Source organism: Penicillium angulare (assembly GCF_028827245.1).
Source record: "Penicillium angulare strain IBT 27051 chromosome Unknown utg000001l_segment0_segment0, whole genome shotgun sequence".
Lineage (NCBI taxonomy): Eukaryota > Fungi > Ascomycota > Eurotiomycetes > Eurotiales > Aspergillaceae > Penicillium > Penicillium angulare.
Window position 1 is genome coordinate 446,606 of NW_026623160.1, and position 14,650 is coordinate 461,255.

Here is a 14,650-nt window from a genome sequence, read left to right on the forward strand (position 1 = left end):
GCACACGATGTCTTCCCCTCGCAAAGTAATTGTTTTCGGCGCAACGGGCGCAATTGGCTCCGTCACCGCTCTTCAAGCCCATCAAGAAGGTGCCCAGGTCTCCATTGCTGTTCGGGATACCACAAAGCCCATCCCTATTCTCGATGGCCTCCCCATTGAGAAGGTTCAAGCAGATCTCACCAAACCTGAAACACTTACAGCTGCTGTCCGTCAAACCGGCACCACGGCTGCTTATATTTATGCCGTCTTCGATCAACCAGACCGCATGGTTGGCAGTCTCACCGCACTGAAAGAAGCAGGAATCACCTTCATCGTGTTCCTAAGCAGCTACACTGTGCACAAAGACCCAAGGTTGATTTCCCCGGATAACTATGTTTCTTACGTGCACGGTCAAGTGGAAATCTCGCTTGAAGAAGTTTTCGGGATCGAGAACTTCGTGACTATTCGCCCCGCATTCTTCTCTAGCAATGTCTTCTGGTTTTACCCCGGTATCTTGGCCGGAGAAGTCAAGCATCCCAACCCCGAATGTGTGTTCGATTATATCTCGACTGATGACATTGGGCGTGTGTCTGGTGTCATCTTGGCGAATGGATGTCAAGAACACGCCGTTTACCTTGCTGGTCCGGAGAAAATTGACTTCACTGAGGCCTTCAATATTCTCGGAGAAGTTCTGGATAAGAAGATCAAGACAACTCTTACTCCTATTCCGGAGGTGAAGGCTGAAATGGTGAAGCTTGGTATCCCGGAACCAGTAGCCCAGTGGATTGTCACTGATGAGACAGAGAATGCGGGGAGCTTCTACCCTCTCCCTTGGTATCAACAGTCCATTGATAACGTCAAAAAGTACACGAAGAGGGACCCAGTCAGTTTCCGGGAATGGGCGCAGGATAACAAGAATAAGTTTTGAAAATAGAGTCGCGGTAACATGCCGATAGCACAATATTAGTTAAGAATTGAACCAATTTTATAAAATAAGCTCTAATCGCCCCTCGCCAAATAGAGGCTTAAATGTAGGTTCAATTTATCTCTGAAGGTTGCGCGGCTTTCAAGCGCCCACCGAAACACATGCCCGTTTGGGTCGTTTAGTGCTTGTCTTTGCAGGGGTTTGAAGCCCTTAGTGATTTGCTAAGCTGATATCAGCATTTGGTTGGGACCGACAAATTAAACTATAATCTACAAATGCATCCAATGTGTCAAAATTATAAGTCAAGCACAGATGCAGGGTTCTCACCTTCCAAAATCGGAATGTGTCTCGATGGCCGCCGTAGAGAAGCACCGGACACTCCGCGGATACTCCGGTTCCACTCAAACACAACCTCCGGTCCAAGACTTTCCCATCTACACAGCCCGCAATGAATCTATAAAGAAAACACGATTTATATGTTCGTCTCGATTTATTTTCCAATCCGATCTTTTCAGTTCTCAATCCATCTCTACTTGAGACTATTGTATTCATAATTATGTCTCGTCCGCCGAAAGTCCTTATTATTGGCTGCGGCGTTGCTGGCCCAGTTCTATCAATACTTCTCAGAGATAAAGGTTACCAACCAGTCGTATATGAGAAGGTCAAGGTACTGGCAGAAGCTGGCGGATCACTGATGCTGAATCCAAATGGGTATGCTGTAGCCTCACTCAATCAATGCACCCATTACTAACATAAACCAAACAGAATGAAAGTCTTGAACATGGTCCGAAGAATCGATGATCTGTTAGAAGGAACCGCGACACTCCCAATATCCGACTTCTGGCATGGAACAGATACAGGCGAGACACTGGCTCACAATAGCCTCGGAGCAGAGTTTGTAGGCAAATACAGCCAGCCTTCAGTGGGTATCAAACGAACGACTATCAATCTCCGGTTGAAGAAGATGCTTCTAGACGGAGGTAGCGAGCTCCACGAAGGATACGAGCTTATCAACATCGAAGAAGGTTCCGACTCTGTTACTGCGCATTTTAGCAATGGAGAATCTGCGACAGGTGCATTTCTTATTGGTTGTGATGGTATCAAGGCAGCATCACGACGCATTTTCCTCAAGAAAGCCGGGAAAGATGAAGGACCACCAACTTTCACTGGTTTGACTCAAACCGGTGGAATCTCGAAAACCCCAAAAACACTTGCCAAGAACCCTGGAACATTGTATAACTGGTACGGAGCCGGTGTACATGTTGTCGCCTATCCAATTTCAACAACACATACCTCGTGGGCAGTCACTTTACCGCAAGCAAGTGAGCAGCCTGAAACATGGGAGCTAGCCAGTGGGGAGGAACTCGCAGATCGACAAAGGATGCTGGAGGCTAAATTGAAAGGGTTCGAGCCAGTCGTGTTGGAGTTGGTGAAGGATGTAGAGCGAATTATATCCTTTGGCCTGTTCGATCGTGTCACGTTAGACAAGGAGGATTGGTTCTCAAAGCGCTGTGTGCTGGTTGGTGATGCGGCGCATCCTACAAGTCCCCATTTAGGACAGGGTGCGAACCAGGCTCTAGAAGATTGTTATCACCTTAGCTGTCTTCTCCCTCAAGTGAAAAATGATGCAAAATTTGATGACTACGCAGTCCTGTCAAAGATTTTCGAAGAGTTTGCAGGGATTCGACAACCGCGTACCTCGACCCTTGTGAAAGGTGCTCGAAAGATGGGAGAAGACAGAGTGGTGACTGGAGGTTTGGAGCTTTGTCGGCAGCGCGATGCCCAGATTGCTGTCCATTTTGGAGACCTTGAGGCATTAAAGAAATCCTTTGATGGCTTGTATAGCAAGCCTTTCTAAAAGTTAGAACATATAGTTTGTTCAATAGATAAATAGACTAATAATAGACTTTGTTTCCTCTTTTCCACGAATGCAATACATATAGCTTGGCACTTCATTTTATAACTTGGAGCAGTTGAAATTTGAAATTTATCGTTACTACTAGTATATTCCAGACCCAAAATTGGTTCAAATTTCATTTCGTAGTGTCACTATAAGTGCTAGAATCTTAACTGTTGAAAATAAGTCCCTTAGATACTAGATCAAGCGCTATTCACCGGTTGCTCTGGTCGCCCGATATGATGGCCTATCTACCTCCATCGACTCAACAAGTTTCTGAAAAGTGGCTTTCGCACTCGGTCCCCGACACCTGACACACGTATTAATAGTTCTTCGTCCTCTAACCTTTGAACGAAACGTAAACTCTGTGACCTGTCCTGTCACCGGGATCGTAGATGCAATAGGAAAATGGACAAATTTACCGTCTTCTCTGAGAAAATTGAATGAGAAGCTTTGGAGTAAAGGAAAGTCGATTACCTTTCGAAAGACAGATTTCCAACTCGGATCATCCAAGGTTACTTGTCGCATGTTGAGGACATGAAGACTGTCGCGATATTGGCACAGCAGCTTGCTGAAGCTCGCTTCACTTATTTTCGGGATAGTCACAGTTTCCAGTGTGAGGTCTTCCAGTTGGGAAGGCGTTTCGATAGAGGAGAGGCGCTCGATAATTGCGTGTTGTGCATCTCCTCTATCAAATTTAATTGTCAATTTACGGAGATCAGTTGCATGCCGAAACATTGGGTCGATCCAGTCGGTTATCTCGATTTGTTCCATCGAGAAATTCAAAACAAGAGCTTGCAAGTTGGCCCAAACAGCGATGAACTCTGGTCTGTAAAGATCAGGCACATTGAGGCGTCTCTCATCGAGTGCATTGGCACCCTGTCTGTCTTCAGGTATGAAATCCACGAAGAATTCTCGAACCGAGATGCGAGCCTTGATGATACCATTCAGAATAACCGTTATGATGTCTGTGGACGTGAAGTAGTTGAGACATGTGTCTTCATCAGACCAGCCCACCCGAATCAGGTGAAATGACGTGCAATTCACTAGGCAGCGCAGAACATCGGTCCATTGCTGAACACCTGCCTCTGGTAGCAGATAACCGGAGGGATGTCGATTCCATGACAACCCCTCTCCAAGTTTGTCCTCTGGTTCGTCGACAAATTTCACGACAAGAGTGTGGACATGCGGTGCTAGCTCTGAATCATTTGCTATGTCTCTCAGTCTTTCAAGACTGTTTATTGACAGGTTTATCTGCAGTTTTTGGAAGAAGGAACAGCGAAAATTGTGCTGAGTGCTCTCATAGATCCTTTTACTGGATGACCTAAGCGAGCACAGATCTTCTGTCGCCAACCGAGATGCAATCGCTTGCAATAATTCGACAGGGAGATCACCTAAACACGAAGATGGCATGGCCTTGTTTAGAAGGAAGCAGGTGGTTTGCTGAGCGAAGGCTGCATCTTCAATCGACACCCCGTAGACGATTGGGGGCTATCCAGGGGCTGTTAGGGGCCATAGGTACATCACATAATACACATGATATTTGTGGGTCACATGGCAACGGTTTTGAAATTGACTACAACATTAATGATTAGGTCTTCAAACAATCTTCCAAGTTTGTTCAACTTGCAAAGGGGGGCTTCCTCTTCCCTTTGCCTTATGGCGAGAACCGATTCAAGTTGAAGGGGCTGCCCAGGTGATGAATGCTCCAGATGTCCCCACGGGATTTATTTATATATGCATTGTCATCATCATTGCTATGACGGGATCGTCATCAACTACCTATATAAAAGGTGCACCTTTTCTGTCAGACAATTCGGAAGGTGCATTTGACAGAATTCTTGCTCAGCTTGTATCGTGGGTGCTGGACAGCGAGACAGAAAGTGCAGAGAGATGGGATTTCCAACACTCCATCCAGACTACTAATGAGTTCTTCAAGTTGTAATGCCTTCTTACCCTTGCATCTTTACAGGGTCAAAAGAGGCAAGTGGAATCCTCAATCTCCACAAACGTCACGGAGGCGGAGAAACATTGATCGGCAAAAAACCCGTTGATAGCACTCACCGCTCGGGGCCTGCGCTCCATTGAGTAACAGCAACCAGGTCATTGCACCTACATAATCACATATGACAATTCCTTACTGCTAAGGAAACCTCCTGCTTCAATACTCAATATTTTCACGACTCACGACCCACAAACACTAATAGTACCAAGACCCAGTTTTGCCCCTAGTCTCCGCACGGATCATTCATTCTCGGCCCCCAAAAGAAGCTACCCCTCGGAGGCTGTCGCAACAAAGCCGCAACAAAGCCCCGGAATCGCGCTCTCCACAGATTCTCTCCTACTTACTCAATTGTCGATTTCGTACCAGATAAATTCCCCCGTGACTGCAGCGATGGCCGATATGGACGAATTTGCACAAACTCGCGGTGCAGATGACCTGTTCGACGATGAAATCATACCTGTTTCTGCGGAGGAGCAGCAAGTGCAGACGGAGGTGATTGTGATTCCGGAACCGGAGCCGGAGCCTTCGCCAACGCAAGAAAAGTCACAGGCTGAGAAACAGTCTTCTCCGCGTGGGGAGCCTTCGCAACGGGGTCGTGGGAGTGACCGAGGTCGTGGTCGGGGACGTGGTAATCGAGGGAAGGGCGGAGGCGGCACACCGCGTGGTCTCGAGAACTCGAGATGGGCTGATTCTAAGCCAGCGGAGAGTACACCTCCAAGCAAAGCTACACCCCCAAGCAAAGCTACACCATCGAGCAAGGTCACACCTCCGAGCAAAGCTACACCTCCGAGCAAAGCGCCCGTAGCACCGGCGGAGCCTGAAATAAGCCAAGACGCCACAAATGATACACCGGAAAAACCGCTGGAGAGCGAGAAGACACAAGCTGTTCAAGATGACGATAGCAAGAGTGAGACAGGGAACGGTGCCGAGGCGCAACGTGTTCCAGCCGTTCGTGGTGATCGCAGTGCGACAGGAGGAATTAGAAAGGTGAGCATACTGATCTTCTTGCACAAGACATGATTATTCTAATTATGAACTCTAGCCTAAACTCACCGAAGAAGAGCTCTCAAAACGTATCACCGCAGCCAAAGAAAATGCCGCTAAGAAAGCCGCGGCCCACGCCCGAGCAGAAGCAGACCAAGCTTCATTCATGGAGCGTGAGCAGGTCGCAGCTAAGAAACGACGCGAAGAACTTGCTCACCGGAAGGTAATGGACAACGAGCGCGAGCAGAATCGACAGCGTAAACTGAAATCTCAGACGGGCCGCGAGTGGGATTTGGAGAAACAAGAGGAGGACTACAACCCGCGAGGTGGTGGCAGCCAGTTCCGTCGAGGAATGCACGGCGGTGTATCTGGTGTTGCACGACGGGATTTCGATGAAGGTCGATCAGATGATTCCGGTAATCTAGGTCAAGGTAGCCCTGGTCGCGGTCGCGGCCGTGGTGGACGTGGTGGCCGGAGTCGTGGTCCTTCTCGAGGTCCACGCGGAGACCGTTCATCTTCAAAGGGCCCGTCCGAGCAAACAAATTCAAAGACACAGACACCTGCCGTGAAGGATGAGTCTGAGTTCCCCTCTTTACCTGCTGGAAAGGCGCCGGAGAAGTCAGAGACCCTTGAACAGCCCAAACCAGCTGTCAAGCCCGTTCCTTCAATGGAAACCCTCGAGGCTACTATGTCACCAGTTACTGGCACTTGGGCCGATCAATTTGACGAGGAGTGATAATATCAAGAAGGCATTGTGTTTTCGGGGTTTTTCTCTATATATTCTTTTCGCTCTTGATGACTTTCTTTTGTTTTACATTTTTCACGACACAAAAATATCTCTGTACCTTATTTTCCTTGTTCGGAATTTGATATCCCTCCTGTGCATTAATCGCTCCATTGGCCAATGATGTCATTAATATATACGCTTTTGAACTAGAAATACATATTGTGAGCATTCCGAGGTCCTGGCAAGAGACTTATGCAATGTATAATTCAAATTAGCAGCACGTACTTCCAAATATCAATTGATCCCGATGACATTTAATGTCTTACGCAAGGCTGGCTGCCAGGCAGCTCCTTTCAGAGCCAAAATTCACCGATCCTTAGATACTGAAATCGGCATTTAATATAACATTGGTCTCCCACTCGGATAAGTGGAGGACTCTATCCAGCCCCATGCAACTTTAAAATACAAATGCCGTGACGAATTGGGGGTGGATGCGATGACAGCACCGCGCGGCATCTCCGAAATGATCCCGGATCTAGGGACTCTAGATACGCCTACGCAGCCCTTCCGGCCAAATAAAAAACCGCAATGAAAGGATACTCTGCTCCCTCTGCACACCAGGAGGTATCATAATATATTAAAAAATATCTACATTCATTTATCTTCATCAATGCATCACTAGAAAAGGCATATGATCCGGAACTGATCAACGCCGTTGTTCGAGAACTGCTGCAAATCGATCCAAGCGAGACTTGGCATGGTCGATGAGTGGGTCTCCAATTGTTCGCGCCCACTTTTTTCTTCTAAATTTCCGACTCAAATTAAGGAAATACCTTGGAATATGCCGATTCAAAGTCTGCCCTGTCCCTACGAGAACCCTGGCATGTGGTCTGCCCATGTCCACTGAATATGCTTAATATTACCGGGTGACGCGGACTCTCCAATTTTGTGATAACTTCCGCGCTATTAGCCTCTGCAGATCCCTAGCTAAGCCGGGCTTAGACTTACCCGGACCTTAACCTCTGGGTATCTACGATAGCACATTCCTATGATTTTCAATCTGAGTGTGAACGCCTTGTTAATGTTGAAATAATATGATCTAAAATTGACGACCCCACCGTCTTTGCATGCCCTCCAGTGTGGGCGCATTCTTCACACCAGGGTCATCATACATGTACCCAATTTTATACCATGTTGTGAGAACCTTATTCCTTCGATGGCAATAATGGCGCGGCGGTACCAGACACCAGAGACTGGTAGACGGTTCTACACGTGGATTTTCTCTGCTGTTAACCGATTTCCTGTTTTGCAGGAACATATGGACCCTGATCTGGGCCGTGTCCCATGAGATGACGACGACAGGAAGCTTTGGCATACCTGGCCGCCCCATAGTTAGCGTCTGGGTTTCATGATATGGATTCAATCTATCCGGGAGATCAGCAAAGTAGGTTGAGTTATTTGTTCCCAAACAGGTATTGTGGCCGCTGCTTGGCACTGCCCTAGGAGCAGTTGAAACGTAACGCTCCCAAGGCTCAGAATTATAAAGATAGAGATCTTCGCTGAATACCATCGCTTTATTCCTCCAATCCACTTTCTTTCTTTCCTTCTTTCCGAACCACATTCATTCCTCGACTCAAGATGCGTCTCCAAAAGGGCGCTTCTACTTTGGCCCTGGCTACCGCTGCCTCTGCCACCTCTCTTACTGATGTGTGCACTGTTGCCAATGTCAAGTCTGCTTTGCCTGCTAATGGCACTATCCTGGGTATTAATGTGATTCCCTCCCTCTCAACCGCCAACACTGTCTACAATGCTAGCGGCAGCTCTGCAATGGGTACCACTTCTAGCTCTAGCGAGACATACAACTACTGCAATGTCACTGTGACCTACACCCACCCCGGCAAGGATGACACTGTTGTCGTCAACTATGCTCTCCCCGAGCCATCCGACTACAAGAAGCGTTTCTACGTCGCCGGTGGTGGTGGTTACACCCTCAACACCGATACAACCGGTGGTCTCGAGTACGGTGCTGTTGCAGGTGCTACTTCCGCTGGCTACGATGCTCTAGACGGTATCACCTATGACGAGGTTAACTTGAAGGGCAACGGGTCTATCAACTGGGACGCTACATACATGTTCAGCTACCAGGCTCTCGGTGAGATGACCAAGCTAGGCAAATACTTCACCAAGGGATTCTACGGCGACTCCACCAGCTCAAAGCTCTACACCTACTACGAGGGATGCTCCGACGGTGGTCGTGAGGGTATGTCCCAGATCCAGCGCTACGGCGACGAATACGACGGTGCTATTACCGGTGCCCCTGCTTTCCGCTACGGCCAACAGCAGGTGAACCACCTCTACCCCAATCTCGTCGAGCACACACAAGGCTACTTCCCTCCCCCCTGTGCTCTGGCTAAGATCGTCAACGCCACAATCGCCGCCTGCGATCCCCTCGACGGCCGTACAGACGGCGTCATCGCCCGTTCCGACCTGTGCAAGCTTAACTTCAACATGTCCTCTATCATTGGTGAGAAGTACTACTGTGCCGCTGAGACCGCCACGTCCCTCGGCTTTGGCTTCAGCAAGCGCGCCGAAGGAAGCACATCCAGCTACGAGCCCGAACAATCTGGCTCCGTCTCTGCGAAGGATGTAGCCGTTGCCCAGGCTATCGTGGACGGTCTCCACAACTCAAAGGGTGAGCGCGGATATCTATCCTGGCAAATTGGTGCTGAGTTCAGCGACGCCGCGACACAATGGAACAACAACACCAAGGAGTGGGAGCTGGATATCACCTCTCTCGGTGGAGAATTTGTTACCAAGTTCGTTGAACTTGTGGACCTTGATAACCTCTCTACCCTCGAAGGAGTCACCTACGACACAATGGTCGAATGGATGAACACCGCTATGGTCCGATACATGGATTCTCTCCAAACTACCCTTCCAGACCTTACCACCTTCCAGCAATCAGGTGGTAAATTAATCCACTACCACGGTGAACAAGACCCCAGTGTCCCCACCGCTTCATCAATTCACTACTGGCAATCCGTCAAGTCGATCATGTACCCCGGCGTCTCTACCTCCAAGGCCGTCTCCGATCTAAAGGAGTGGTACCAGCTCTACCTGATTCCTGGCGCTGCTCACTGCGGCACTAACACCTTGCAGCCTGGACCTTACCCCGAGGATAACATGGAGATTATGATTAACTGGGTTGAGAACGGTGTTCAGCCTACTCGTCTTAACTCTACTGTCTCTTCTGGTCAGTATGAGGGTGAGACTCAGATGTTGTGTCAGTGGCCTTCTCGTCCTTTGTGGAAGAACAACGCTACCTTTGACTGTGTCTTTGACAAGGCTTCGTATGAGAGCTGGACTTATGAGTTCCCTGCTTTCAAGGTGCCTGTTTACTAGATGTACAGTACAATACAGTACATCTGGAAGCTGAAGCACGCGGTATTGGAGACAGCTGAGTCGAATGTCATTCATTTATTTGATGTATATACTTGATTTAACTTAACAATGGACCGAGTGTTCAAGATTAGACTGCTAGTCTACAATGCTCGAATGAGAAGGGATTTTTAACTTCATTATCAAAACCTCCTATTGCTATACGTACAGCCTGAACGCGCCCCTACCAACTCGCGTTCACCGTTACAAAGATGCGTTTTACCGGTAGACTAACAGTAACTATCGATTTTGTTATTTATTATACTATTAAGCTATGGGTAGTAATGATCGACTGTAAAAAACGCGTAAGCACCCATTAATTGGGCGATCGGGTTTTCAGGGGTCAATCCGGGGAGTCAGGGGTAAACTCACCACGGACACTCCAATGTTATGAACTTATGATACGAGGAACCACATATCAAACTGCCGCGAAATATCAATATAACACTCTGACTTAATAGAATATACTAACTATAACTTTGAAATGCAACGTTCACAGAGAGCCCCTACAAAGTAACACATGGCAGTGGAGTCATACCAAGCCCAAGAATGTACGGAGATCAACCGCCCAAGAATGTCGCCAAGTAACTAGCAAATGCTTGTGAAGAGCTTAAATCATCTTACATACTCTTCAACTTGAACTACATACAGCTACAGCATATATACAGATCCTGAATAGAATGATGAGAGTTGAGTTGGATCAATGCGTAAATCATGTCTATTCGTATCTTGTCTATAAACTCCAGCTGGAAAGAAAAAAAAAGAAAGCTTTTTACTTTCGGGAACAAACGGTTTCAGTAGAAAAAAATGTTCTTCAAGTAAATCACATAGAAAGAAACATAAACATATGGTGAGACAAAATGTGACATAATGACACATACAACATATGATATGGAACAACCACAGGGATCAAAACACCCGAGCACTCAAACTGATTTTAAAATCGGATTCAGATTGAAACTCAAACTTAAACACCCAGCTTAAGAGTGAAAGCGGCAGTGGAAGTGCAAGAGCGAGTATCAACATCATTAGGATGCTGATAAGACTCGGAACAATCCTCATTGCCAGCATCACAGGTAACAGTGGAACAAGAAGCATCGTTAGAAGTAACGGAGAAACCCTTTTGAACGAACAAGGAAGTCTTGTCAAGGTTAATAGAAGACATATCCCACCAGATAGTCTCATCTTCCTTAGTATACTCGAACTGGAGCACAGAGAGTTCTTCAGAGGTAGTTCCAAGCTTGATGGAGATACCGCCTCCATCGGGGTTAATCTGCCAGGTCTCAGTGTAAGATTCACCGTCGGCAATGGTGTCCATCTCTCCGGCCAGGTTGGAGGTAGCCCACATGTAGATGGTTTGGCCGAGGTTGTTTTCGATCTTGACGCCGGAGCCGCCGGTAGCGGTGGCGGTTTCGATCACGTCGGAGGTGGAGCTGGGGACCACAGAAGAGGAGGTAGTCCAGGTTGGGGTGACGATGGGGGTTGGCTGGACGGTTGCGACTGAGCTGGAGGAGCTGGTAGAGCTGGAAGAGCTGGAAGAGCTGGAGGGGATTTGGATTTCGGCCTGCTGGATTGCCAGACTGGTGGGGGTCACCTCAGCGCTGGTGGTGGTGGTGGTTGGCTCAGCAGAGGTGGTAGGAGCAGGAGGAGGGGAAACCTCATCGGTAACGGTAACCCATTCGACCTTGGTGACCCAGTCGACAACAACGTCACGTTCCTGGACATCACGCTCCTGGTGGGCGTGGTGGTGACCGTGGGCGTGAGGACGGGCAGAGACCATAGAGGTCAAAGCCGCGAGGCCAAGAGCAGCGATAACGCGCATTTTGGGAATTGAGGTTGAAATTGGTGGAATTGTTTAGACGAGATGGGAATTGATCTGATGGAGCAAGATCGACAGGGATAGAGTCGAGAGAGTGACGAAAAACAACCGGTCAGGCTAAATCTGTTCTACAGACTAGCGATATTGAATGATTGGCTATTGAAAGGAGGCTCAGCCTCAATTTCAAAATTGTAAAGAGTGAAGGGACCGGGAATGATCGAGATAGTTGAAGAGGGAAAAAAAAAAAAAAGAGAAAAGGGAAAAGCAGGCAGAAGTCGTCAGCTCTTTATGTTCCAGGTGGGGAAACAGTCTCGCCCGAAGATTCACTGTGAAAGAAAAACAAAAATGGAATAAAAAAAAACTTGAAACACATAAGCATCGAGCCAGGTACAACAAGTAATCGACCAGTCATAAAACAGAATTAACACTTCCAACACGCCCCAAAGCCCCATGTTCGATAGTCTAGACGCCTACAGCCCACGTCTTCCCCCCTTTCCGAGCCATTCAGGCCCCATTTTGTTCCTGAGTTCCCGCGATGCACAATCCACGGGATTCGAATTATGATTGGATCTCGCTGGGAAATAGTGCGAAAAAGGGGGAGAAGGATCAAAGCCAACGGTTTCTCTGTGTTTGATTTGGGCGCCAGGAACTGAGTTTTAGTGGAGATGGGCAGATCGGAACTCCGCCAGACTGGGACAGTGGAGCTAGTATGGACCAGTTATAATGGGGGATTGAAGATGTGGATGCCCTTTACAGGAGTATCACTCGTCATTTACGGGATATGGAGTGCTCCATACTGGAGACTTGAGCGCCTCGACGGGCTTATCGGATGGCAAGGCGGCCCTCCAAGTGAGGCCATGAAGCCATGGCCTGGATTCTCGTAACACATCGGTTTCACTGTTGATATTTACCGTGTGAAGTCAGAATATCTAGAAGTAACTTATTTTATTTTATTTTTATTTTACCCTACTTCTAATTCTAATTGACTCGATTTAATAATCATCTTGAGGGGAGTAAATAGTATCCAATAATGAACTGAACCACAGTTGCTGGACCCTCGGATCAATTGCCATGTGTCAATCCCAATCTACACGCTGCAAGGTTCAGGAACGACAGGTTCTTTGTGCGGTGGCAACTGGGAAAGACAGTGGACCAATCAGATCATCTTGGTCCCTGAATGCACAGGCATCCATGGGATCCGATCAGTCCAACGTGCCAGTGGGCGAATGAAATATTCTCTCTTTTGCCCTTTTTGCCTTATACATCTCAGCTTCGGGTAAGCCCCGAACTAGAGAAATCAATTGCAGAGATTTTAATCATTTTTTTCTTTTTTTTGTTTTTTTTTCTTGTCTCCCAATTATACAGAAAGTAGAATGTACATCCAATGTGCTGTGCTGCTATACTGTGTTCTACTGTGCGTGCTCTATTATACACATGACTCAGCCCTTACGGTCACGGTCACGGTCACGGTCACGGTCACGGTCACACATGTACAATCCCCTGAATTATCTCCAGATGTCCTACGTACTACCTACTAAGCAGTAGGTCTGTTATCAAATAATCGAGTATAGTTCCCAAACTATTGTTCCCCATTCAATCTATTCTCTACATTCTCCACGATGTTCTTGTTCTGTCATTGCCGCGTCATTTTCAAGCGGGAAGGCTCAGCAGATCCACTCGGCCTACGGAATCCTCCGTGATCTTCTAGTAGCACAGCCATGTATATGGAGTCCTCGTATTCTGTACTTGTATATTTACACAGGCACCAGCATAATTTCACTCTTTCTTTCAACTTAATTGAGCTGGCAAACACGATGATGACAACACACTCTTTGTTGGCACCTGGCTTGCTGACCTGCACCATGAATGTCCCCAGTTGATGCCTGATTATAATGCCTGACTAGTATACCGTAAGCAACAAGCAACAAGCAACAAGCAAACTGGAATAATTTAATTCCGCCATTCGGCCAGATGGGAAATCATGTTCATTCTGTCTGCCTAAAGCATCATAGTATATTCCCGGCATTGGGTATACAGTATCCATCCTAGCCACGTATACGTATACACCGCACTAGATAGGATACTACGTATACAGGTCCCATTTGATGATAAATCTCTACGTCGAGTCTTGGCACTTTGTTATCCATAATTAATATTATTGTGAAGTGGCTCTCAATCCGTGTGATAGGATTAAAGATGGGATTCCAGTAGTCTTTGTTAGGTAGGAGTATACAGATACAGGAGGCTATACCCTCCCAATAACCGAATATCCTTGGTTTCCGCAGTCCAACAGCCCAAAATTAGGAGCTCTAACCACTGATTCCTGGGCTGCTAACAAAGAGATTTCTTTCATGTCCATGACATGCTTTACGAATCAGGATGCTTCGCAAGACCCTCTGCACCTGTCAAAATGCCAGGTCCACCAGAAGGTCCTCGCAATTAGGACGGGGCCTAAATCATAAATTCTCACCCGTGTCGACGTATGCCCGCAACAATCACAGGTGGAATGTAAACGATTGCGCGGCTTTTTTTTCGGCCGTGCTAGGCAGCAATAGAGTCTGTCTGTGACTTGAGGGACATCATCAAGTCGATGTATCCTTGAACATGAACTTGTCCTTGAACTTGTCCTTGAACTTGTCCTGGGCCTGTTCGTAAACAGCAGTCCACACCAACTCGGGTGCTCAGGTTGGCAATGCTTTCCCACTCTTCACGAGTATAGCGGACTGCCCTGCAGCGGTAAGGTAGCACAGGGACAAGAGTGAGAGCTGAGAGCGGGATGAGATGAGATTTTCAGCCAATCACAGAGGTGAGATATGATATCGGAGTTGAAAATACTGTTGGGGTTAATTAAAAGCATGATGCTGCTCCAATGCTCA

The 14,650-nt window shown here is 47.5% G+C and overlaps 6 protein-coding genes across 6 annotated transcripts; 4 read left to right on the forward strand and 2 right to left on the reverse strand.

Annotated features, from left to right (window-relative positions):
• Positions 1-7: 7 nt before the first annotated feature.
• N7478_000161 (uncharacterized protein) lies at positions 8-907 on the forward strand (the record flags this gene model as incomplete). Its single annotated transcript, XM_056916377.1, has 1 exon — positions 8-907. The coding sequence occupies one exon, from the start codon at positions 8-10 to the stop codon at positions 905-907; it is 900 nt and encodes a 299-aa protein (XP_056784257.1).
• A 553-nt stretch (positions 908-1,460) lies between these two features.
• N7478_000162 (FAD-dependent oxidoreductase) lies at positions 1,461-2,762 on the forward strand (the record flags this gene model as incomplete). The annotated part of the gene is made up of 2 exons (XM_056916378.1): positions 1,461-1,615; positions 1,670-2,762. The coding sequence occupies 2 exons, from the start codon at positions 1,461-1,463 to the stop codon at positions 2,760-2,762; spliced, it is 1,248 nt and encodes a 415-aa protein (XP_056784258.1).
• A 249-nt stretch (positions 2,763-3,011) lies between these two features.
• Positions 3,012-4,214, reverse strand: N7478_000163 (F-box protein; the record flags this gene model as incomplete). The annotated part of the gene is made up of 1 exon (XM_056916379.1): positions 3,012-4,214. The coding sequence occupies one exon, from the start codon at positions 4,212-4,214 to the stop codon at positions 3,012-3,014; it is 1,203 nt and encodes a 400-aa protein (XP_056784259.1).
• Positions 4,215-5,196: 982 nt separating this feature from the next.
• N7478_000164 (uncharacterized protein) lies at positions 5,197-6,526 on the forward strand (the record flags this gene model as incomplete). Its single annotated transcript, XM_056916380.1, has 2 exons — positions 5,197-5,793; positions 5,849-6,526. 2 exons carry the CDS (start codon positions 5,197-5,199, stop codon positions 6,524-6,526), a joined length of 1,275 nt encoding a protein of 424 aa, XP_056784260.1.
• Positions 6,527-8,155: 1,629 nt separating this feature from the next.
• N7478_000165 (putative tannase) lies at positions 8,156-9,919 on the forward strand (the record flags this gene model as incomplete). The annotated part of the gene is made up of 1 exon (XM_056916381.1): positions 8,156-9,919. One exon carries the CDS (start codon positions 8,156-8,158, stop codon positions 9,917-9,919), a length of 1,764 nt encoding a protein of 587 aa, XP_056784261.1.
• A 1,003-nt stretch (positions 9,920-10,922) lies between these two features.
• N7478_000166 (uncharacterized protein) lies at positions 10,923-11,777 on the reverse strand (the record flags this gene model as incomplete). The annotated part of the gene is made up of 1 exon (XM_056916382.1): positions 10,923-11,777. The coding sequence occupies one exon, from the start codon at positions 11,775-11,777 to the stop codon at positions 10,923-10,925; it is 855 nt and encodes a 284-aa protein (XP_056784262.1).
• Between the last annotated feature and the right edge of the window lie 2,873 nt (positions 11,778-14,650).